The sequence below is a fragment of the Corvus hawaiiensis genome, chromosome 1 (assembly GCF_020740725.1).
Source record: "Corvus hawaiiensis isolate bCorHaw1 chromosome 1, bCorHaw1.pri.cur, whole genome shotgun sequence".
Classification (NCBI taxonomy): domain Eukaryota; kingdom Metazoa; phylum Chordata; class Aves; order Passeriformes; family Corvidae; genus Corvus; species Corvus hawaiiensis.
This window is the reverse complement of record NC_063213.1, coordinates 66,194,070-66,218,584: the sequence shown is the minus strand read 5'-3', so window position 1 is coordinate 66,218,584 and position 24,515 is coordinate 66,194,070. Positions and strand designations below refer to the sequence as shown.

Sequence of the window (24,515 nt, the reverse complement as noted above, 5' to 3'; positions counted from 1 at the left end):
TTGTGATTCCGAATTCTGGTTCTCCGTTTGGTGGGAGGAGCCCGCGCCCCCCGGCTCCTCCCGCCGCGCCTGCGCGGGGCCGCTCTCCCGCTCCCTCCGCTCCCGCTCCCGCTGCCGCTGCCCCGCTCCCGCTCCCCTTCCCGCTGCTCCCTCCCCCTCCCCTCCGGCAGCGTCTGGCGCCGGGAGCGTCCCCGCTGCCGCTGCTGCTCCCGCATGGAGCCGCCCGCCTGAGGGACGGCCCGCGGCCGCCCCGCCCTCGCCCAGGTGATGCCGGTGACCGGGGTGACGATGCCGCCGGCGAGGCGGTGGCGGCCGCTGCTGATGGAGGAGGCGGAGGCGGCGGCGATGATGATGGTGATGGGCTCCGCTGCCCGGCCCTGCCCCTGAGCGTCGGGGAAGCGCCAGCGGCCGGCTCTCCTCCTCCCCCGAGACTGCCCGGCTCCCCCCGGCCGCCGCCTCCCCCACTCCGTCCTCGATGTCTCCACCGCGGCGCGGAGCTCCCTTCGCCTCCTCCCCGCCCTCTCGCTCCTCGCCGCCGCCGTCTCCCTCCCGCCCCGCGGTCCGGCGGCCGCCGGACCCCGCCCGGCGGCGGCACCATGAAGGTGGAAGCGGGGGACAACTCCATGATCAACCTGTCGGTGCAGCAAGTGCTGAGCCTGTGGGCTCACGGCACCGTCCTCCGCAGCCTCACGGGTAACGGGGCCGTGCGGGGCCGTGCGGGTGCGAGGGTGCACTCCGCGGGGCGGGCGGGCGCTCCGTGGCTGGAGCACAATGGAGGGCGTGGGGGTGGCGGTGGTCCCCCTGTGTGCTGCGCGTACGGAGGACTGGTGTTCGTGTTCCGGAGTCTCTCCGGGTGCTTACGTGTGTGTTCTGTGAGCAGGTATATCGTGTGTGTGTGTGCGCGCCTGCTGTGGGGTCCAGGGAATCGGGAGGGGTCTGTGTGAGGCGTTGGTGTGACTGGGGTGTGGACTCGGTGTCTGGGATGCCTGCCCCTTCAAAGGACGTGAGCGTGTGGGATGTGCTCGCTCACTTTTCTATGTCCATCTATAATAAAAGAAGGCTAATGGTGTAGGGTGTGTGTGCATGCGAGTGAAGCGATGGGTACCTGTGCATGAGTAAAGGGTTGTAGAAAGTGTGTGTGAGTGTGTAAATATGTATGGAAGGCTGGAGTATGTTTGTGGAGGTGGTTGATTGGGTTTTATTTTTTTCCCCCTTGTGGATTTATGCTCATTGGCATTTGACAGAGCTATAAAAAAAAACCAACTAGAAAACCATGAAATTGAATGTGGAGAATCAGAGACTTACCCCGCTACCCCTAAGTATACCTGTGCACAATGAGAGCTGTGGGAGTGAATGAGGTGACAGATGTTTTCTGACAAATAGTCGTAATCTTAATCATCTGGGATTCTTAAAGACAGCTGTTACGAAAAGATTCTGTGAACCAAAGTAGAGCCAGGTCCTCACCCTCTGTTAGGAGAGGGGAGCTTTGTCTGGCTTTTGGCAAGAACTGGCTTTTTTCTGCTCAGTCTCAGGCTGAAAAATGGGTGTGGACTACTGTGAGACCCAAGGCATACAGTGGAGAGGGGTATCTTCTCTTATTGTGTCCATGTGTAAAGAAAAGCATAAGCTTCCAGCTCTGAATAAGCAGGGATTGGGTGTCAATAGCAGAGATGTAACTGAGTAGTGTCTTTCTGCTCGGTGTAGGGGTATATTCAGTGGTGACAGATTAGTGGAAAATGTTGAGTAAAGGGTGTAGGTTTTAAACAGTTATGAAAATATTCTAATATTTATGGAAGAGTATTATGTCATCTTTTTGCACTCTATAGTAATCATGAATAGATATATTCTTTTTTCTTTTTTAATCTATTAAAGGTGGAAGAAGTGTGATGAAAATAGAAGTGTAGCTGAAGTTGAAGCTGTAGCAAACAGAAAGTGATCATCTTTCTTGTTCTTTTAACTTTCAGGATACATCTTAGTGTAGTAAAAAAGATTAATCTTTTTGTATTTGCCTGATCTGTGAACAGTGTGTGTCTGATGAGTAAAGTTTCCAGGTATTAGTGTGGTGACACACTAAATACAGCTCTCTTCCTGAGTAGTTACTTTAGCATACCTACTTTAAAAACTTGTACTCTTAAAGGAAAAAGTTCACAATGGATTTCACTTTGCTTTGTGCCAGACATCCTCTATAACATTTTTCTTATTAGACCATTATGCAACATAGGCGTTTCTATGAAATTAAGTGCCGAGAGTAAAAATCAGCTTGTTTCTCAGTGCTTTTGCAATAAGATGAGGGGTTGCATAAGGTGTTTATAATGTGTAATGTTTTTTCTTTTTAATTTAAAAAATATGAAAAATAATTTTTTATCCATCATAATGTTGTTGGACAATGTCACCATCAGTTATAGTTGCAGTTTCTAAATTGGTGCTTAAATGCAGGCTGCTCTTACAGCCAAAACCTGTTGAGTTGAATGTTCTCATGGACTGTCAACAGTCCAAAACTTGCACTGGACTGAAAAATCTTTTCCACAGGATAAAATATATTTTGATACAATCATTGATAATAACAAAAAGCTGAACTAGTTACATAAACTCATTCACAAACCTATTTTCTTAGCAGGGAAAACAACAGAATTTCTGGTTTTGAACAAAGTTTACTTCGGTAAGTAGTAAGGAAGGGTTTATCTTCTTTGACTACTTAATCCCTTCCCTTTTGCATCTCTGTTAGGTATAAGGAGAAACTTCTCCAGAATACTGGGAAAAGAAAATCATTAATATAGCGTGTTCCATGAATATTCAAGACTGCCTTGTGTTTACTTTTGGACTTAAAGTTGTGGTCTGGACTGGACTTTTAAGTTGCACAAGTAAAGATTTTTCTCCTTTAGATAAACTGTATTAATTATGTTTGCACAAATAAGTTGCAAAGTTTTATCAGCATCCTTCTTAAAAATACATTAATTTTCTGAAACTTTCAACAGGGTCCTGATATGAACTCCAGCCTAAGCTTCCTACCCTAATAGCTTAGTTTTGGTGGGTTCTTTTTCCTGTCAATGAGAAACTGAAAGATTATTTTTATACTGTATATGTGAACCAGGTTCAACATGAAAAAAGGAAGTGCTGTCTTTGGTATGCGGTCTCAAATACCTAGGAGACCACAGACAAGTTCATTGCTGCCACATGCGCATCACACCCTGTAACAGCTAAAGCTGCAAGCATTGCTCCTTTTAGCTGAACACAGGCCCATCACCATGATGTGCTTGCTTGCTTCCTACCCTCCTGACTTCTCTTGGAAGGTGGAAGTAAGGCTTTAGTAATCATGGGACAGGTGGGGTGGCTTTTACCTCACTCTTTGTTACATCCTCCAGTAAATCCCAGGAACACCTCCTTTATATGAACTGGTTGTGTTTTAGAGTTAAAGGTAGATGAGGGTTTACTAGAACTAGTCAGACAGTAGCTGACTTTGAACTGAAAAAGGAGAAAAAAAATCCCACTATTAGTATCCAGTAAAATAAAAATTGTTTAAAGGCTGCTTCCACAATAAAGGACTTGGCAATATTTCTACTAATAGAAAGTCCTAAGCTCCATCCTGTGCTCATTTGTTCCTGATTGTCTGGTTTGTCTTTGCCCCCTATCCTGTTACTTGAGAGGACTAGTCTGTAATTTAAGATTTAAATGCTCCTCAGCGAAGTGCTTTTTTCCCACTTAATGCAGCAAAAATGTTAGCATCTCCAAACAACAATTTGACTGTATTGTTGTTAACTTTGAAAGTATCAGTTAATAAAGTAATTAAGGACAGGACCTGGTGCTAAAGAAAAAATGTATCATGTAAAGAGCAGAGTTACGTTTGCAGGTATCATATGCTGTCACTTCATCTGAGTGCTTTGCGTTTATAAGCTACAGGAATGTAACATTACTGGTTTTTTCTAATTCAAAATTTGACATGTGCTACCTTGTTGACTTAAATTTGTATTTTTGTATTCCTAGTACAGGTGCTTATTGCTTGACTTACCTCTGTACCTAATAGTAGTAGGATGGGTACTGGGCTTAGAATGGAGAGAGAGATACTCTGTTTTGGAGTAATCCCTTTTGATTTATGACATGTTGTAGGCAATCATTATTCATCTGGCAAAACAAGCTAAGAACTAGAGGAAAAGTGCTGAAGATGAAGGACTAAGGGAGATACTCCATGTTTACTGAAGCTGAGTGGCAGTAGGACAGCATATTCACATATATATAGAAAATATTTGAAAATGTTATAGTTTATCTACTTTGTGTAAGATGAAGCTGTTGATGGAGTGCTTCAAGTGTAGATAAGATGGAAGTGATATGAATGTTATTCTAAACAGTAAAATACTTTAAAAACTATTTTTCTTATCTCTAAGGTTGTGTATGCCTACACTAATACCTGTATAATGTGTATCTGTATTACATAAGCATAATGTGTGTGTGATATTTATCTGATATGTATAAATACCAAATACCAAACAAAGAAGTACTTCAAAACTGGTGTGATTGGGCATTAATTACAAGGTATTTGAGCCTTGCAGTTTTTCTGGTTGGAAAAGAATCCCCACCTAAGGCAAACCAGTGGAAAGGAACATAAACACTATCTTAAACTATCTTTTCACTTTAAGCACTAAGAATTTTAAATAAACATGAAAAATGTATCTCAGTTGCTCTTATTAGAAAAGCTGTGACATCTTTGCAATGTATTGAATGTCACTGTGCTTGTAAACTGGTAGGTACTGGGCCTTCCCTAGTTCCTGTATTTCTCTAGGAACTGTGGAGTTTTGATACACGTATGCTGTGTTTTGGTGACTTTAAGTAATTTGGGTACACTGAAAGGAAGCTGTGAAATTTTCTTAGAGTCAAGCAAAGGAAGTTGCAAGCGTTTTTTAGGGATGCTCTATGAGGGCATGACTAAATGCACTGAGGCTAGGTGAGTATTTGAAGCTCTCTGACAGATAGAGGTAAATCATTACCTCTGCAGCAGCAAAGTACTCTGTCTGTGCAGCTCATGTTGTCAGACGAGCCAGCTAATTAGTATAGCTGCACAAAGACTGAAATTGGAATGTGCTTTTTTTGTCAGGGTAGCAAAGGTGATGATATACCTAAGTTTATGCTGCTTATTAGTCAGTGTTTAGGACATAATTAGTTGAGACACTTCAGTCTCACTTCCTCTTCCTTAGAGATATGGCAAGTCAATTCATCAATTAAACTATTCAGTCATTTTTGAACAAGTGAAGTCATGACTGTTTATGTTCAGATGTCCACATTCTCTATTTTATAGTGGCACCTCTCGATGTTATTCCCAACCCATTCTTTGTGTCTTTCAGTGTTACTCTAACACAGGGTTTTTGAGAGTCATCTCTCTTCATGATTCAGGGGCTAGATGATATTGAATTTTACAGAACATGAATTGTATCATTCTCTGCCCTCAACATGTCAGGATGAGAATGTCTACATTGTTCTCTAGGTGTATGGAGCTTAAGGTCTCCTCTAATTTTCTTGAAAGGTTGTCTCTCTCTCTCCTTGCCTTGTTCATCCCTGTTAAACAACTTGGTTGGCCTCATCACTCACCCTATGAGCAGAAGTGAATAAATGAGTGTGTTGAATGAGCAGGCATAAAAAGAGTAAGTAAAGGAGGATAAGGAAGGGTAACCTCCAGCCTTTCCTAGGGAAGGTGCTTGGAAGTGATTTGTCCTGTTTCAGCTCCTAACACCTAGGTGATGTTTTAAGGAAGAGAGGTCATAGTTTAACAAAACTCCAGCTGCTTTTGTGTCAAACAAGGAATATTTCTGGATGTTTTCTAATTTCCTTTTCAATATGCCTGCTGCTTTTAAGGAGTAGGAGGAGAAAGTGTGTAGCAAAGAACTGAAGTTTGTATTTCTTTAGCCAACAGGACATTTTGGTGCTGGTTCTCTTCTCAAGCCTCCTGCCCTAAATATAAATTGAGGGATGATGCTAATTTTCCTTGAGCCTTATTTGGAACGTAAATAAGACTGAAGATAGTTGCTCGCTGTGGAGCTATTTTGTTGTGTAAGAGTTTGTAAATATTTTTGGTTTCTTAGTTACAGGGGAGTAGTTAGCCTTCCCATAAGCTTTCATTTTCTTCTAAAAATACGGTCACCCTAGTGAGTTTTCCGAAGACTGGAAGTCATTTGTCTTCTCTACCTGATAATGGTTGACAATGCCTACAAACCCCAATTTCCTAAAAGGTGATGCCTAACAAATCCTGTAGAAATTATGGTGTGTGACAGTGTCAGGTTCCCACAGACTTTCTTGATCCATATTGATTGGGTCCTAAGGTTTATTTCCCTGTTGTCAAACTGTAGGTCTGGCAGGGCTGCCAGCTTCTATATTGGCAGATCTTTGGTTAATCCTCTTGTTTATGTGCTTCCACTTGAATAAATAATGGAAACACCCAAGCTGCGCTAGTAATGGACAAGGCCTGTTAGGACTGCAGGAGAGGTTCCCCTCCCACACTATCCATGAGCATAGCAGATTAGATCACCAGTCAGTCAGTCTTAATTTTAGTGAGGGGGTTTGTGGAGTGAGTACTTGACACCCCTGCCACTGTTTCATCACAGTAGCTTCTGAGAATTATGAGACAATCATTTAGTGGAACAGTACCATGGTCATTATCCTTTTGCCAAAATTTTTGAGACCCATCTTGGGGCCAGGGCTGAAGGGATGGAGGATCTGAGGAGAGCTGCTCCGAGCTACCCTCGGGATGTGTGTGCATACATCCAGGAACTCAGAAGAAAATGTTACACCTTGAACTACAGCTGAAGTATTAATTGAATGTAAATTTACCACCCACTTTCCTTGCTGCTCTCTTCAAAGAGCCCTTCGGCTACTGTGATTCAGAGTTGTACGTCCTTGGGCAGGCATAGTGTTGCCATTTATGCCTGTGTGAGAGGGGAAGGGTTGAGCTACTCCCAAAGTGCTGCTCAATAAAAAGTTTAAACTCTGTATCTGTGCTATCTATATACATTTCCTACTGACTGCGGACTCTCAGAGCTGTGGTTATTGTGTAGCAACATTTTTTTCTCAGCATCTTTTCGCAGTATGTTTTGTGCTGCTCAGTGTTTTTTAAGTTAGGTAATTGGGTTGTATTTTTTTCTCAAATAGTTGGTGTGAGTCAAGCTGCATTAATACAGGCTCTCCTCATAAACAATAAGTATCTTGCTTTTGTAAGGAAGCTGGGGTTTTTGTTTTGTTCTATTTTTGAGAGGGACCTGCAGCAAAGACTAAATTAATGACAGTATTATGGGATTATGGAATATGTACCCTAATTTGCTCAATTCTGTAATAATGCATACCTACTGTAGTTGTCTTAACACAAAAGGGATTTTTTATTTTATTTACTCACCCTTTTGAATTATAGAATGTTTTTAGAAAGTCGACACCAAGTGAGAAAGGTTCTTGAGTTATTGTGCAGCTCCATTGATGGTTCCAGCTCTTTTCTTTGAAGGTGATCATCATGTCTGCCATTCTTCAAAGAAATGTTTGTGCTCCACACATTCTCATGATCTGATGCCCTTTTTAGTAATTTAAAATAGTCTCTACCTCTCTCTGAAGTTCTGTACTAAGCAATCAGAAGCAAGGAGTTAGATGTGTTAAAATTTGTCGTTAAAATTACAGTGTTTTTATTTGTGCCTTTGAAGCTAATTTGATGGAACATTCTATTAAAGCTACTGGGTGGATCAACTAAAGTCTTTAATCTCAGTTTTCCCATCTGATGTTACCTGATGTTGTCTCTAATTGGTGGGCATGGGGTGGAGGGGCTGGGAAACAACAAAAAATCCACACCCACCCCAAAATAAAAACTCACAACCCAAACAAACCCCAAGCTCCAACCAAGTTCTTGACTTTTTCCTCTTTCAGCCTTTGTGTCAGAGAATATTTTATTCTACAAGAAGCAGTTACAATGCTTACTAAGAAATTGCAATCAACACTATTTAAAGAAACCATTAAAGGAATTATGACCACTTGTAAAAATACATCTGAATCAAGATTTTTGCCAGAATCCTTTTTATAATTTTTGACATAATACAGCTAATCCTTTATGATAGTCTGCTGAAATGAGGAAAGAGTCTTGAGCATGTACTGGTGGTGTCACATGTATCACTTTTAAGATGGAAATCAGTATTGCTTTTCTCTTACTGTTGATTGTTTGCAATATTTTAAAGTTTGTTATAAAGTTCTTGTCTGAAAAACATTAACCCTTTATTTGACTGCTTTCTTTCAGAGATGTGGTACTGGGTTTTCCTCTGGGCTCTCTTCTCCTCTCTCTTTGTCCATGGTGCTGTGGGAGTATTAATGTTTGTGATGCTGCAGAGGCATAGGCAGGGGAGGCTGATCTCTGTCATTGTGGTCAGCATTGGATTTCTGGGTTCTGTAACTGGAGCAATGATAACCAGTAAGTCTGCCTTTTGTTTGTGTGTGGTGTTTTTTTGTTTTGTTTCTTATTTTACATCTAACTTCTAAAAAGAAGAAGAAGGAAAATAAAGCCTGCATTTCTTAGTGAACTGTTAATTGTTTATTAAGGATTTTGTGATAGTTATAGAGTGACTCCCCCTTCTCCCCCCCCCCCCCCCCAAAAAAAAAAAAAAAATAAATTAAGGTTTGCTGATGTTCTAGGTAAAATGCTGTTTGGCAGGGACATCTGTTACAGAGTTTCTTATGGTATTAGATGAATGCCTACCACTCAGATTACATTTTTTATTTCTTGACATTGTATCCTCAGATAGGTGCAATCATTTTTTCTGTTAAAGCCAGAAGGTTCACAGGGCTATGGTTAAAAACCACACTCATGTTTAAAACATTGCAGAAAATAGGAGTATTTTATGTAGTAAAGTGCAGAAGTGTTACACCTGACCGAATATGACAGAAGTGATGTTGACAAGAATGTTTTGAGGAAATGCTACTCATCTGTCTTCATCCAGAGTTATTGGTATCAGATGCTGCTTTTCCATCTTTCCCAAGAAATTCTTTTATCTGTGTCAGCACTGAAATATGGGCCATAAAACCTGTAGGACACTTCATTCTTTGGTTTTATCATATCCAGCTATGTTTATCAAACATATAAATAGACTACGGTAGCTTTCCCAAGCAAGCAGGAACATGCTGAGGGGGGGAAAGTAGCGAATGCTATTTTTGCAGGAAAGAAGCGTGTGCTTCATTGTCTGAAGCAATGCTGGTAAGGAGTTCTCAGCATCAAAATCCATGTGTTGAATGGTGCCTGTTTTAACTGAGCAGTAGTTTCTGCCCCAAAATCTTCAGTGTTGCAGAAAAGATGGCCTAACTTGAAAGGTCTCTGAGGGTAAGGAACTCTAAATCTATCAACCACCATATAGTCTGAAGGCAAAACTTCCCACCTTTCATTCTGGTTTTCCTGTGTTCTGCCCAGATTATCAGAATAGTGGTATCACTGTCAGCTTTGGACACATTCATAGAGGATTTGTGACAGATTAGTTCTTACAGCTACTGAAAGTCCTTCCTGGCTATTGTTTTACAAGGTTAAATAAAAATGCAAATGTCAGGAGGAGTTTCACTAAGACTTTCCTCAAAGGGTTGTTTTAATTGCTACAGATTTGTCAGCTTAGAATTTCCACCATTTAACACAGTAAAGTTCAGTTGGGTTTTGGGGCTTTTTTTGCCAAGTTGGAACTAGTTGAGTGCCTTATGTTATATGTTATGCTGATTTTTGTCTTAGGCTTAAAATGGCAGTGGCCTGTTACAAAGTCAACCATGCATGAGCATTTCTGAAGAACTGAAGTTGGGAAACGTGGTGTTGAAAGATCCAAGCAGAGACTTTCACAGCTTTCTGTGATGGGGAGGTTTCAGGATCAGTGTCTCCCAAGCCAAAGTACTTTGTGTCTTTTATCTTTGCATAAAAAGAGGAGCAACACAGTTGTATTTTTGGCATCCAGTTTTGCAGGTCAAAACATTTAACACATAAGCAGTCCTGTTTGTGTGCATATTCATCTGAGAATTTATCCAAGCCTAGACTGTAGACTTGTTATGCTGTTCCCAAAGGTTTTGCACAGAGCATTGCAACTTGCTTAGCCAAGTACTTTTACCTTCAAATATTTTTTGTTTCTGGCCAGAACTGGCTTGTTTCATACTGAAAGAAATTCTGCAGGGAGCTTCTGAAGGCAAATTATGGTGATCAAGTATTAAAGAGGATTTTTAATAGCTATTGTGTTGCAAACTGGAAGATGCAAGTTGGAATACCAGCTGTTTGGATATGCCTGGTCCAGTGCTTAAGAAACTGAAATAGCAAACTGACTTCAATTTCCACTTTGTATTTCCAGTCTTCTGCATTGTTTGTGTAGGTGAATGAAGTCAGTATAGACTATTGCACAATATAAGTTTAATTTTGCTCAGGGAGATCTTTCAAACTTTTCTGCTGTTCTGGGACCTTTTTACCAGCATATGGAAAAGCAGGAGACTCCTCCATTTTTAAGCTTTGAAAAATCATGGAAATCAATGGTTATTAAAAAAAGTATTGAAAAATTAACAAAAACAAACAAAACTGCAAAACAACAACCAAAAAACCCCCACCAAGCCAAACAAGAATATATAAATACCAGACAGCTTAAGGCAAGGATTTCAGCTGTATTTCATCCAGAAGGGTCTGTTCTTCCTCCTTTTTCCCAGCACACTCCTTTTTGGTGACATATTCTTATTTCCCTTGTTGGCAGCCTATTGTACACACTTTTGGCTCTACACCAGCTTTGCTGGGTTATGTGTTACAGGTTGTATTGCACACTGCTATTTGTGTAATAATACATAATTACCAAACTACCAAATTTTTATTGTTTTATTCGGGATACTTCCCAGAGTATCTCAGTGTTTGCTCAAGAAGCCCAAAATTTCTGTTCTTGATCTAGTAGTGACAATTCTGGTATACATTTTTGGCCACTTTGAATTCGCTTTGAAAATATAATTTTAATGTTAGTAGTGGGCTCAGTCTAAAGGATCTCTTTCAGTTTTTGACAGCAGCTAGCCAAGGAACAAATGGAAAAGCTTATGCAAGGTAGCTGAGTGAAATACCATAAGGCCAGCCTTCTGGTGAGATATTTCAGACAAAATATGCTTTACAGAACATGGTTTTTTTAAAAACAGTAATAAAAATAGATTAACCCAAAAATTACCTAACAGTGTGATTAGTAGTGTTTGTAAGTACTGTTATGGCGACAATCATTAGTGAGTTCTACTCTTCCTAAAGACATTGTAAAAATTAGGTGTTGCTTTTTGAAGATGTAAGATGATTCAGATGCTGGTTGTACTTTCAGAAAATCTGTTAGGACTCAATGTACTTCTGTGTCACTAATGGATTTTTGATCACTCCAGCAGACTATTCCTATTAGTGACTGTGCAATAGCAAAAAACCCCACCTTTTTTTTAACTGTTGCATATTATTTTTAAAAATTGTGATGACTTTTCAGTTCTCTTTGAGCCTGAAAAAGCCTCTGTGATCTCTGAAGGCATTTAATTATGACTAGATTGCACCCAAGACGATACATACGGAAGGTCTACAATTAAGTTTTGGGTTTGGTTTTGGTTGATCCTGGCCTCTTGATACTATATTTCAAATTTGAATTTGCACACAACTGTACAAGGAAAATGCTCTGTTGCGGGTTTTTTGATTTTTTTTTTTTTTTTTTTTTTAATGTGCTATAGCTCAAAATCTAATTGTATTGGTTAGAAGTTTCCTCTCATAGATGTTCATGGATAACACTGCAGTGTTTTGACCTTTTTCATGTTTTGCTGGATTTGCTAAACAATTGTTAACAATTAAATAGTTTAATAAAAACTACTTATATAAAAATAAACTCATATAATATGACCAGTTTATTCAGGTGACATATTAAATGAACCTGGTAAATGTGTGTTTGCAATTGTTTTGTTGACACTAGCAGCTTTATTGTTCTTGTCTTCTCCCTGCCTACACAAACACTATTAAACCACACTTCAGACTTGGTCAATTTTTAGAGGATTGCCTTGCTACCTTTTCAAACTGGCACAAGGCACAAAAAATGTTTTAAAAATATATCTGAAGATGTCTACAGGGAAACAACAAGATTTAATTTTCTTAAATCAAACGGATGATGGAAAAGTTGATCTGGTTCAATTGGGAAAATCATTCCTGAAGCACATATGTAACTATAAAAACACAAGCAAGGCTGGTAATTGTGTAATGCCATGAAGTAATACAGTGTTTGGTGATGTTCTATAAATAGCTGATGCATAGACAGAGTAAATAATTTGTCACATATTTCAACCTTGGCTTTTTCTGTGATTTGATCATTGTTTTCCTTGTGATTCTTAGGTGCTGCAGTAGCCGGAATTTACAGAGTAGCAGGAAAGAATATGGCTCCCCTAGAAGCTCTTGTCTTTGGTGTTGGACAGACAGTACTGACATTAATTATTTCGTTTTCAAGAATTCTTGCAACGCTTTGAGACTTATGTAGAAAGGGGGAGACAAAAATCTTTAACCTGAAGAGAAGCTTCCTCAGAGTGGATTCATCCGCTTATGGACTCGGATTCTAGTGCGAGAGAAAGGAAGCGATGTGGAAAGTGCACTGCAAATCTCGAGGCTCAGTCAAATGAACAGGCTGTCCTCTAGTGTTGGAACTGCAGAACTCCTGCACTGCGCCTTACGTGCCTCCGTCATGGGCAAGGGGGGGATCCCTGTGTGCCAAGTGGAGATGGAGCACCTCGAGCAGCTGCCAGGCAGGTCCATGCTTGGTGGTGGGATCACTGTCCTGAACATGTTGTCATGAAACAGGGGGGCTGTCCTGAAAGTTGCTCTGTGTGCCAAACTTGGGGTTTAATTCTGAGCAGGTGGCTGGGTAAGCTCTGGAATGTAGAAGAATTCTGTGAATGTGCACAATTCTCCTTGAATTCAGGTGAAATAGCAGAATAACTGACTTTTGTGTATTAGCAGAATCTCTCTGAATGCTGAATATTCTTGTTCAGTATTCAAAACAACTGCTAGATCTGTTTTAAAATGTAGATGAATTTTGATGGGGTTTAAGAACCACAGCTTTAACAACCCTATATAATTAGCACTATGTGAAGAATGGCTCGTGGCAGTTTTCTTCTTTGGCACATTTCTTTGTGATTTTAGCACGTCAGAAATCAGGAGTTTAAGGAGCCTGTATGACGGTTACTAAGTACAATCTGTTGTGTATGCACAAACAAATCTCAAATCAATGTTTTCCTCTAAATTATTTTGTCTTAAACATGCAGATGGTTACCAGCCCTTCTGCAAACCTCAGGAAGGGTACTCGTTGCAAATAAACTCCCTATATTTAATTAAGCACGGGTAGGACCCTTACCCCTACATGTATTCTGTAAGGAACATGCAAATATAACAAACTCTCAGAGAACACACCTATGGGGAAAAGGGAGAGGGGTAACAATATGATGTGTTGGTTTTATACTGAACAAAAATACTAAGTTTAATAAAATAGTTACCATACTCCAAAAATTTGTAAGTGGGGCAGCACTAATGTATTTACTACCTTGTTTCTGAACACTTTGTATCTTTGGAAAGGTTAAGATACCTGGAACTTTCAAAGACTTAGCTTTCAGTAGTTTGTGCTTTTCTAGTTTAAAAGGGACAGAGTGGTGTTGTGCATGTGAAGTGTCTTAAATGTGAGTGTTTGAAGTAAAGAGAAATTTTAATTCTAATGAACTAATTATTTATGAAATACAAAATTTAAAGGGCATAAAGTTTTGTGAAGAATAAGGAATCTTTTACATCTTTTCTCAACTGAGTTCTTTTCAGCAGTTGTCTCTTAATGCTTGACAGGGGGAGTAAATCACTCAAAGGTTTTGCTGTTACAATGTCAAAAAGACGTTCGGGACTGTTGCAAACACTGGCACCTACTGCACAGCTAAAAGAATATGTTTAAAATATAACTTGCAATCCAGTCATTGCTTAGTGCTTCAAAATATAATGAATTAACCTGTCTGCCTTTACCTTATTCCGCATACATTTCCTTAAAGTACTAAGAATGCTAGTATTATCTGTTTTCTTTAAAAGCATCAAAGTCTTGTTTGGAAAATGTACAAAGTTATGGGCTTTGCAGGGAACAAGTTGAAATACAGGTTTATAAACATTTTCAGTGTTATTTTTACTTTTAATTGCTTTAAAAATGTGGCTGAATACATATGCTCTCACTGGTTTTGAATGTCTTCAAAAACTTTTTTTTTGTGGTTTGTTTTTGTGTCTTGTGTCTTTTACTTTCTGCTTATACTTTTTGGCACACAACCATTGCACTTTAGTTGACAATGAAATTATGGTATCTGTAAAAAGCAATTGAAACTCCTCTCCATTGTCTTAAATTGTGAGAAAACTGGTTTCAGGTATTTAAGTTAAATTGAATAATAAAATAATTGAAGATATTTCTCCTAATGTGCCTTCTTACATATGTGTTTAGGGGAGAGTATTTAGAAAAATTTGTCACATCTTCATTCTTGTTCTATTTTGATTGTTTCTAATTAATTTGGTTACTTGATACAGTGTCTTGTTCAACAGACCTTAAAACTTTTATTTGATAACCTGGAAATGCTTGTCTGGGTCAAAACCAACCATATAATGAAGCACTGTATTCAGTAATTTAGGTTGTCTCATGCCTTTAACTCACATCGAAACTTATTCACAGGTTCCAAATTTCCTTGAACATCTCAATTCTTATTTTTAATAGGAGGCTATTATGCTGCCACTGGTCAATGGCTTGCTGTCTTTCACTAAGTTAAACTACAGCAGACTGCTGCTAACTGATGAGATACATATGCTTGTATTGATGAACTTCATTCTTCATTTTAATTACTGTGCCAATGAAATTGTTGCCATTGTAACTTTCCCCCTTGGACAAGGAGGCATCTTTGCAGGTTTTAAGGTACCTTTCTCCAAATAATTTTTATTGCATAGGTTGCTTGTATTCCTTTTTAAAACGTTGTCATGTGCTTAGTTGTCTCTGCATTATATGGCATTATTGCCTGGCAGCAAGGGACAGGCAGATAATATAATGCTTAAGTGACTTGACAAGGCTTTATTTGACAGAAGTTTGTTTTCAGCTGTTTCTTGTGAGGAATTTATGATGATAAAAAGCTTGTCTGTGAAGTATTCTTTGATCACAGAATGAACATACTGCCTAGTAACTCCAGCAGTGAGAGAAAGCGTAAGTGGCCTTATGTCTGCGAAACTTGGAACTTTCATTCCACATCCCTAGAAACAGCATTGTTAAGCATAAGGTGCTTTAGTCAGTGTGTGTATATAAATGTGTGTGTATATATATCTATTTATATATATATAGGTATATATATATATATATATATATATGAAAGAGTGGTGGCTTTGTGGAGTGTTTTATACCTGACACACGCTAATAACTGGGATAGCTTTTCTAAGAAAAAATAAAACTGCTTTAGATAGCCTTCCCCTCCTCCTGCCCCCTCAGTTAGGCTACAAAGATATCTTGTGTGTGAATGGCACTGATGGTACCCTGGTTCCCCTTGGACAATACAGTGTTGTCCTGTTTACAGGATGTCTTAGCACTATCTTCGATCAGCTCTGCCTGTCTCTGCATTGTATCACTGGGCACATTCTGCATTGTACACAACAAATAACGTGTCGACACAGTTTAATATTTGGGAGAAGGGGGAGTACTGAATGTAGTATTTAATGTGGAAAAGCTACTGCTTTTTTAGAAGCTGCTGCTCTCAAAGGTTTAAACATTCCACACACTTTCAATTTATCAGTATGATCATAGACTCATAGAATACCAGGTTGGAGGGGACCTCAAGGATGACCTGGTCCAACATTTCCTGTCAATAGCATGGTCCAGACAAGGTAGCCCAGCACCCTGACCAACCAAGTTTTTAAAGTGGCTGGGGAATCCAACACTTCCCTGGGGAGATTGTTCCAATGGCATTATTCCAGTGTCCAACTAGAATATCACAAAGTAATTTGCACACATGAGCCCTCATCTTTTCCATGTGACTCCTTGTAAAAAGGGAGTCTCTTCTTTGTAGGTACTCAATAAAAATTGGAATATGGTGATAAAATCTCCTGTAAGCCTTCTTTTCTCAAGGCTGAACCAACCCAGTTCTCTGCCTTTCCTCATATGTCAGGCTTCCCAGGCCTTTGATTATCCCTCTGGCCCTTCTCTGGACCCTCTCCAGCCTGTCCATGGTTTTGTGGGTTTTTTTGCATAGCAGGGACCAAAGCTGAACACAGAGAACCCAGGTGTGGCTTGACAAGTGCTGAGTGAGATAATGATGATTTTATCTCTGCTGGTGATGCTCTCTGCTAGTGATGAAGTCCGTTATTTATTTCAATTATCTCATTGGCTTTCTTTGCCATAACAGCACACTGCTCACTCACATCAAGCTGCTTGTTCACCAGGACCCCCAGATCCCTTTCCACAGAGCTGCTCCTCGGACAGGTCCATCCCAGCCTGTGCTGCACTCCTGGATTATGTTTCGCCAAGTGCAAGATCTTACCCTTGTCCATGTTGAACTTCTTAAGGCTTTCTGTATACCCTATCAATGTCCTTTTAGTTCTCAATATGTATTTTTCTGCTTTTCCATCTCTGGTACACTTCTCTTCTGGCTTTGAGCAGACTCAGAGGTTCACAGTTAAGCCAAGGAGGTGTCTTTCTCTGCCTCTTTCCTGACCTTAAAGGTGATAAACTGTTTCAGTGTTTCCAGGAGACTTGGTGAAAAACTCCCAGCACCTACTAGCTTCTTTATCCTCCATGGCATCCCTTCCAAATGGGCTCTGAGCATAATGAAGTTTGCTCTTCTAAATCTAAAATGTTTATTTTAACACTGACCTTCAGCGTGCTCAGCAGGATCCCACTGCTGTGATCATGGCAGCCAAGGCTATCACTGATTGGGATTTTACAAAGCTGGCTTCCTTGGCTTGTGAGTAGTAAGTCCAGCACTGCCTCATTCTTGATTGGCGCATCTAACATCTGTATTCCAAATATGTCCTTCACGTGTTCCAGGAACTTGATGGATAACACGTGGCCTGCTGTATTGTTCTTCCAACAAGTGTCTAGGTAGCCAAAATCGCCCATAGAATGAGGTTCTGTTGACCCAAAGCTTTCTTAAGTGACCCAAGTATTGTTTAATTGGTGTTACTTCCTTGGTTTGAAGGTCAGTAGCAGATGCCTACTTGGAGATTCCCCTTGGAGATGACCCCTTTGGCCTTGACTCAGGCCTTCCATAGAGCTTCTGCAATCTCTTGGTGATCATCAGTACACATACACTGGAGGTGGTTGGTCTTCTAGCTCTCATCTTGGGAAGCAGCTAAGGAACGTTTGTCACTGCTCAGGTTGGCCTGACATTCCCCAGATGAAAAAATATTGTTTTAATTCAAAACCCAGAGCTATATTTCAGGAAAAAAACTTCCAAATAATTATTTTCTTTAATTTTCTGGGTAATTTTGAGTTTATGAAACTAAGCTGTGTGCTGTGGCTAGCCATGATTTGCTGGTGACATTTTTTTGAAGAAACCAATGATTTAACCAGTTTTGAACACCCAACATGGTTCTGGTTTTGCCTAAAGTAGCTTTCTGTTTTTGAAGTACACTGTTTTGATTTTGAGAAAGGGAATAGTGTTTCCCTCTCAACATATTGTATATTGATATTTATTTTGCTTACAATTTGTATTTGAATTCTGTTGTGGGGGGCACATATATAATGCCATTTGAGCAGAAATGAATGGAGTCTAAGTTCTAAGAACTTTAAGAAGTGATGTAATTGTTGTTTTCTGTTTTAATGTATGTATTTCATGCACCAGGCATATTCTAATAATGCCTTGCCTGCATTAAATCTAAGTATTTATATAATAAGCATATTAAACCCCTTGTTTTTGTGCACAGCCATCCAACATCACACATGTATAATTCCAGATAAATAGACACAATAATATTGCTTGGTGTAGTGCATTGTGGATTAATCAGTTAGCCCCCTCCCTCCCCCCGCCCCCCAATAAGTATGTGACTCTAGTAAGACCTAGAAATGCAATTGTGAACATGAGAATTCTTTTCAGTCGCTCTTCTGTTTCTGTAAATAGGTGTTTTCATCACGTGTACTTCAGTTAAGGGGAAAAATGTGGAGATTAGGTCACAGTTGTCATCCTAACAACCAATCTAATTCCTAGCAATTTGAGAGAAAATGAAATTCTAAATACTTTCATAAATTATGATGGATTATTACATACATAAAAATGCTAAAGCGTAAGTTTTTTTCAGAGTTACCAGAATTTAACATACAATTGCATCAGCATATTGATAGGATACCTTTTGAACTATTACTTCTTTTTAGTCTCTAGATTGGGAGCAGCCCAAGGTGGAAAGACTATTTAAATCCTCAGCTGCTGCTTCAGAAGGAATAAATGTTATTTGAGTACAAATGAATTTAACAGAGCTGAACATTTGTATTGGGCTAAAGGTCAAATATTTGGTCACATGTTGGTCACCACCATCAAAACCTTTAAGGTCAGTGGGAAAAGTATTCTGTACTGTTACAGCAGCAAAATCTTCATCTGGGTTGCATTAATTTGCATATGTAACTGCACATAATTTTGGGTAAATGAAGTTATCATAGAAAGTAGAATTCAACCTGACTACATACTTTTGATATCCTAAAACTGTGACAGGTTATGTCTTGACAGCATGCTGTTTCTGCTGTTTCCCACAGTTGTGCCTGAAGTTACACATGAAATTCAGTTTGTGCATTAATTCTAAATGTAATCACAAGGACATCTCAAAGCCTGCAAAGATGTGTTACTGCTTAGGGTATTCTCCCAGTGTAGCAGGTATAAAAACAATTATGCTCTAAAACAACGATCTAAAGAAGTATTTTCTTTCAGGAACAGACTTTTTTTCACTTCTAATTGTTCATCTTGTAGTTACTGAAGACTTTAGGAAGTTACTGCATGAATCCTACCAGGATTTGACAGTTGTTGAAGGGAATGGATAGTACATCCTTTTGTGCTCCTTCTGTGGACTGGAAAACACCAACTGTAAGGCAAATACTGAAGAGTCATTTTCAATAAAATAAACAATACTTGTTTAATACAAATGGTATTCCTTTTGATTTGAGACCTAAATTTCGAGGTTTACTTGAGATATTTAGTATCAACACTGTAAAATCCATTCTGGATTATCCATCAATATAAGGTGTATGGGAGCTAAAAATCTAAAACTTTTAGAATTATTTGGCTAGAGGCTTTACTTGTTTGAAATGTGCCTAGATTTTATACAGAGAATGAAGTTCTGAAGGTCCTTAATATTTTGGGTGTTTTAGAGGATAATCAAGTATCTATGTAAGTAAACTTTTGACTGTGACAATGTATGGAATAGCACACAATTCTTCAGAAGTGCTTACAGAAACCACTAAGAATGAATACCTGTTTTACAGTTAGAGAAAGGCTACAGTATTTAACATCTGTATTGATAACTTCAACACTTGTACTATAAGCTTTACAAATATAAGTATTCTAACCATTTGGATTTAGCTGAGCAAATAAGAGGAGAGGAAAATGGGAATTTGAAAATCTTTAGAAATAACAAAGGTAAAAATACTCATCAGTCCACTGACAAACTTGTGTTCCTTCAGTACAGCTTTTCATCAAGCATGACTTAAACTATAGAACATTGTTGGTATCTCACCATAAACTGTCTTGTTGATAGAATGCATTCTTCAAACTTGTATTAGAAATAGATGTTCATATGTTCACTTTATGAAGTTACGTAAGCTAAGTTGTTGTGACCTAGGCATTGTTATGAAGCTCAAAGATAGCAACAACAGTGATGGAGAAGAGTGATTTAACATTTGGTTGATTTATGCTTTATACAGGACTATATCATAGTGTGCAAAAGGTACTTGTTTTGAGTTGTGGATGTACTGCATGCTCATGTAATAGTTTAGCTCCAGTTAAAAAAGGGGTGGCATTTAAGCTGTAAATACTGTATACTACTATATTTCATTTTTTAAACAACTTTTTTATTTCCCTGTTTGTGTACAGTTCTCTATGTACATGTAAAAAAACCTTAAAACAAACAAACCACAACATTTTGAGATACTTTTGTAGTTATCTTTTGCATTTTAATTGTGTTAACAATCAAAATATGTGCATTCAGCTGTCTCTTCAGTTTGAAGTTTTCATTGCATGTTTTCAGGTTCTTTGTAAAACAGCAATAACAGTTGCACAATTATTTAAAGTAAAACATTCTTCTGCACAGTTTCCACTTCCATTCTTTAGAATGCAGACACAGTGGAGCACTTGTCCAGTTCTAAGATTTAAAGAATCTAAGTAGTTATTTATTTCTCTTTTCTTTTTAGTGGTAGGAAATGTCTCATAGTAGCTTGTAAACAGAATTTGCAAGTTAAACATGATTTCTCGTGCTCATTATTTGACTAAAATTTTCTGTTAGAATATTTTCATAAACTTTCTGTAGCTTATTGCATGTTCTTCTAAGTAATGACAAAGCTATGTGTCAACCTCTGTATGAAGTACCCTGATAACACAAGTTTTGCATTTTGTGAATCTGGTTGAAATATACAGATGTACACATAAAATAAAGCTGAAATTAGTAATTAAATGTACATTCTTGTAGACTATAGTGGTGTGTTCCTGCAATTGTCTTAATTCTGATTTATAAATAGAAAAAACCCTTGGTGGGACCTGTGTTAGCACAAGACTGAAGTGTGTTGTGGGCAATACCTTCATTTCTCCATTGTTTCCATATACTGTTTTATGAACTATGGCCTCTGTTTCTTATAGTTAAACTTTAGCATGTGGGGAAAAAAAAGCCTGAGCAAATGAAGCATCTGTAAATGGCTAGTTACAGCAGAAACTGAGGCAGCTGCTTCTGTGGATATAATAAGGATTTGTTTATGCAACTGGGTGTATGCAGTTTAGAAAACAAATTGGTTGCAGAAATGAGAACCAGATTGATATAGTTCATCAGGTTTTCACAAGGGAAAGCTGTTTGGGAGAAATATCCTTAGTCAACATGATGTAAATGTTTTTATGGGTTTTTTGTTGTCATTGACCTGCTGAGGTATGTAGCTGCTATTTATTCCTGCTTTTGTCCCATGTACTTAATTTTTAAGGAAATCTAATTCACCATGAGTGTACTAGTCACTAGCTCTTGGAGATGCCGTTTTGACAGAGTATAGTGTAAGCTTTGTATTGTTTATTTTAAAGAAAAAGAAGTTTTATTTTGCTATATATTTTCTTAAATAATCTGTCTGGGAACATTCACTAGTAAATCTGTGTGTCTCCCATGCAGACTGAAAGTACTGCTTTTGGAGATGGCATTGCAGGAGCTGATTTATGAAGAGCTTAAGGGGCTTTAGTGAGTATACAACCAGATTGCTATGTCTCAAAGTAGTTGTGGGTTGTGGGTTTTTTTGTTTGGTTGGTTTTTTGTTTTTTTTTTTTTTTTGGGTGTGCATTTGATGTTTGGGGTTTGGGTTTTTTTTTTTTTTTTTGTAAGTTAAAGTTGCTTTCAAGATGAGATTTTACTGTGAGTGATGGAGGCACAAAAAGGGAAATCAATCTAGAGAAAAGGATTCAAAATACCTGAATCTTCTGATTGTAAAGTCTGGAGGAACTTGTGTAAGGCACAATGCAATGCTGTGCAGAAGTATCAGCTTTCAGAGTAACTGCCAGAAGCAAGCAGCTACTTTGATTTTGCACCTTGCGTGGGGTACCTGCCTCTGCAGAACAGCTTGGTACCCTCGGGGTCTGCTTCTGAACGCAGCAGGGATGTTCCACTGCCATCCTGCTCCCTGGCTGCCTGCCCTGGACCGCCGCAGGCACATCTGTGAAATCTGAGCCGTGTCCCCAGCGAGAGCCAGGGGACAGCAGGAGCTGAGAGCACCAGAGCTGCTCCAAGGTAAGTCATGTCTGTGCCCAAACTGGAGCCCTCGTTCTGGGAAGAGCAATGTCCAAATGCTATTTCCAGTATCCCACAACGGCTCATTCACGATTGAATTTTTTTTCTTTCTTAAAAAGTAAGATGTGTGTATTTTTAAGACCCATACTCTCCTGAAGAACAGATTTTCTTGTTTTCTGAGAAGCTTAGTTTCAGGGAGTGGTGTTAAGCATTACACTGCTTAACAGTTACATTGCTTCACAGAAAGGTTTTTAAATCAGCTTCACTCTCCCTGATACATGAGAGAAATAGTATGTCAACTTTAAAGTACCAAAAGTAATTAGCCTGTTGAGTTGGATGTAACCAGAATAAAACTGTGTTAAAATAGTCTACATATTATATCATATATATCTACAAACATATATGTAAATATATAGACATGTAAATATGTATATCCATATTTAACTGAGCTTCTCATACTGGCTTTACTTTGTAAATGGTGGTGGGGTCTACCTTTTCTTTTAGGAGTATTTGTTATTTTTCAAGTATTCGTAGTAAGCTTGGGCACAGAAGTACAGTGTAGGTAAAGCTTGTTCAACGGTAAAATATGATACAAGTTTTAATTTTTTGGAGAGCATGAAGACAATTTTTATTTCAAGTATGTTCCTTTTGTCCAAATAAATTACGGTATGTGTCAGCCCAACTCTGTTGATGGATAATAGAACAACACTGATTACTGACATTCCAGGCATGATAGATATTGGCACTATCAGGGGTTTTTTAGATCGTTAAAAGCTGACTGAAAATATTATTGTAGAATAGGAGCTTGAAATGTTATCAGTAGATGGGGAGCCAGAGTAATCAGTAGTCTGAGCATATAGCTTCCTATTTAACATGGAGTTTATCCCAACACAACTGTTTCAGAACCAGATGAAGCTGTCCCTTTGCACAGTGCCTGACTATCAGCCGAGCAGCACCTTTGTACTGTGGTTGCATTTTACTTTAGAGCTGCTAAAAGCTGTCTTAAGAGCTGCTTAAACTGTCCCTGGTGCTATTTAAAAAAAATAATTAAATTATGATGCCTCAAAAAAGAATGTTTCTAATGCCTGCACTATTTGTTCTCTCTTTAGTGTTGGAGCAGTTACAGCTAATGGATGCCTTTCCATTTCCAAACCTTGCTGGGCACAGCTTCTGCTTTTAGTACAATTCCAAGTACCTTCCCTCATTAGAGGTTATTTGTTATTCAACCCTGGGAGAGGTGTGCAGCCCTGCTCCTAGCACTGCACAGCCTAGAGCCTTAGTCCCTGACTGTTCCCCTCTTGTGCTGGCATGCATGCACAGGACCTACACTATAGAGGCTCTAACTAAGTGTAAGACTGTAGAAAACAGTGATCTAAAGGCAGGATGGAAAGTGCAAGGAAATAGCATTGTTCAGCATGCTAAAATGACAGGGTTTAGCTTTTTAAAAAAAGTCAAAATTAGGCCTGTTATCACATAGCCAAGTAACTTGAGTGATAAAGCATAATGATGCTTGAGAAGTCAATCACTGCCAGACAGAGACATGACAGGCCCATTGGATGTGGGTGAAAATGCCCTGATAGAATACCTTGAAATAAAAGCATGGAACTTAGCTTGGATGGGGAAGCAGAGCAATAGATGAGGTGGCCAAGACTAGGATGCACTGAGTTATGGTGAGGATCTTTGTACTGCGTGAAAGAGAGAAAGGAAAGGTGTATTTCTCAAAAAGGGGTGAAAAGATGCTGCAAAAGCAAGAAGGGAGGCAGCATAAGCTTCTTCTGGGAGGCTAGAAGAGTTTTATTATTCCGAATATAAAAAGGTAGATATCCACATCAGAGATCATGCCGAAGGGAGGCAGCATAAGCTTCTTCTGGAAGGCTAGAAGAGTTTTATTATTCTGAATATAAAAAGGTAGATATCCACATCAGAGATCATGCCTCAAGTTTAGCATTTTTAATTATGGCAGTGCTGTACAGGAAGGGAAAGAGAACAGTGAGATATGAAAGAAAGGAACAATGTGTTGTGCTGGAAGAATTAAAGACAGATTCCAGACAGTCTTCATACTTCACCCAGCTCTCCTTCAGAGTTAGGTGCTGCACAAAGATACATACCCAGGGCTGCTTCCCTCATATAGAAGGAGCACTTCTGCTTTCTTGTAGTTCTTATTCTGTGTTTTTTTGGGATCCCACCAGTTTAGAAAACTTCGTGCCTCTATTGACTAATGCCAAAATAATTAATTAAAAGCCTGTTCAGGTTCAATTAATATTTAAGTTATTTTTATCTGAATTGTTACTTTGGGGAGTATTAGAACAAATGCTTTGCCACATTGGTTTTCCACAAATACAAGAAAATGTTTTTCTTGATAGTTTTTAAAACAAGCAAACAAAAGGAACCAGTGAAGTACTACATAGTTCACTGTGCCAGATCGTATGCTCTGAATTTTTTCGTAATCCTGAGGCAATATATAATCCTTACTTTAGAGGATAGTTGTGAAAGAGTTGGATGGTTTGTTTCTCAGGCACCAGGAGTTTTTAGGCAAACCCCCTGCAAAGCAGAAGTTCTGTCACTAGGTGGTGAT

At 39.0% G+C, this 24,515-nt stretch overlaps 1 protein-coding gene across 1 annotated transcript; it reads left to right on the top strand.

The window, feature by feature from the left end:
- Positions 1-92: 92 nt before the first annotated feature.
- TMEM170B (transmembrane protein 170B) lies at positions 93-20,642 on the top strand. Its single transcript, XM_048309208.1, has 3 exons — positions 93-693; positions 8,252-8,422; positions 12,341-20,642. Exons 1-3 carry the CDS (start codon positions 597-599, stop codon positions 12,469-12,471), a joined length of 399 nt encoding a protein of 132 aa, XP_048165165.1. The 5' UTR covers positions 93-596; the 3' UTR covers positions 12,472-20,642.
- The last annotated feature ends 3,873 nt before the right edge of the window (positions 20,643-24,515 follow it).

Excerpts from the sequence above, each read along its gene's own strand:
- TMEM170B (XM_048309208.1), top strand. The coding sequence starts at position 597 with ATGAAGGTGGAAGCGGGGGACAACTCCATGATCAACCTGTCGGTGCAG. Across the intron at positions 694-8,251 it reads CGTCCTCCGCAGCCTCACGG|AGATGTGGTACTGGGTTTTC; the intron begins GTAACGGGGCCG and ends GCTTTCTTTCAG. Across the intron at positions 8,423-12,340 it reads AACTGGAGCAATGATAACCA|GTGCTGCAGTAGCCGGAATT; the intron begins GTAAGTCTGCCT and ends TGTGATTCTTAG.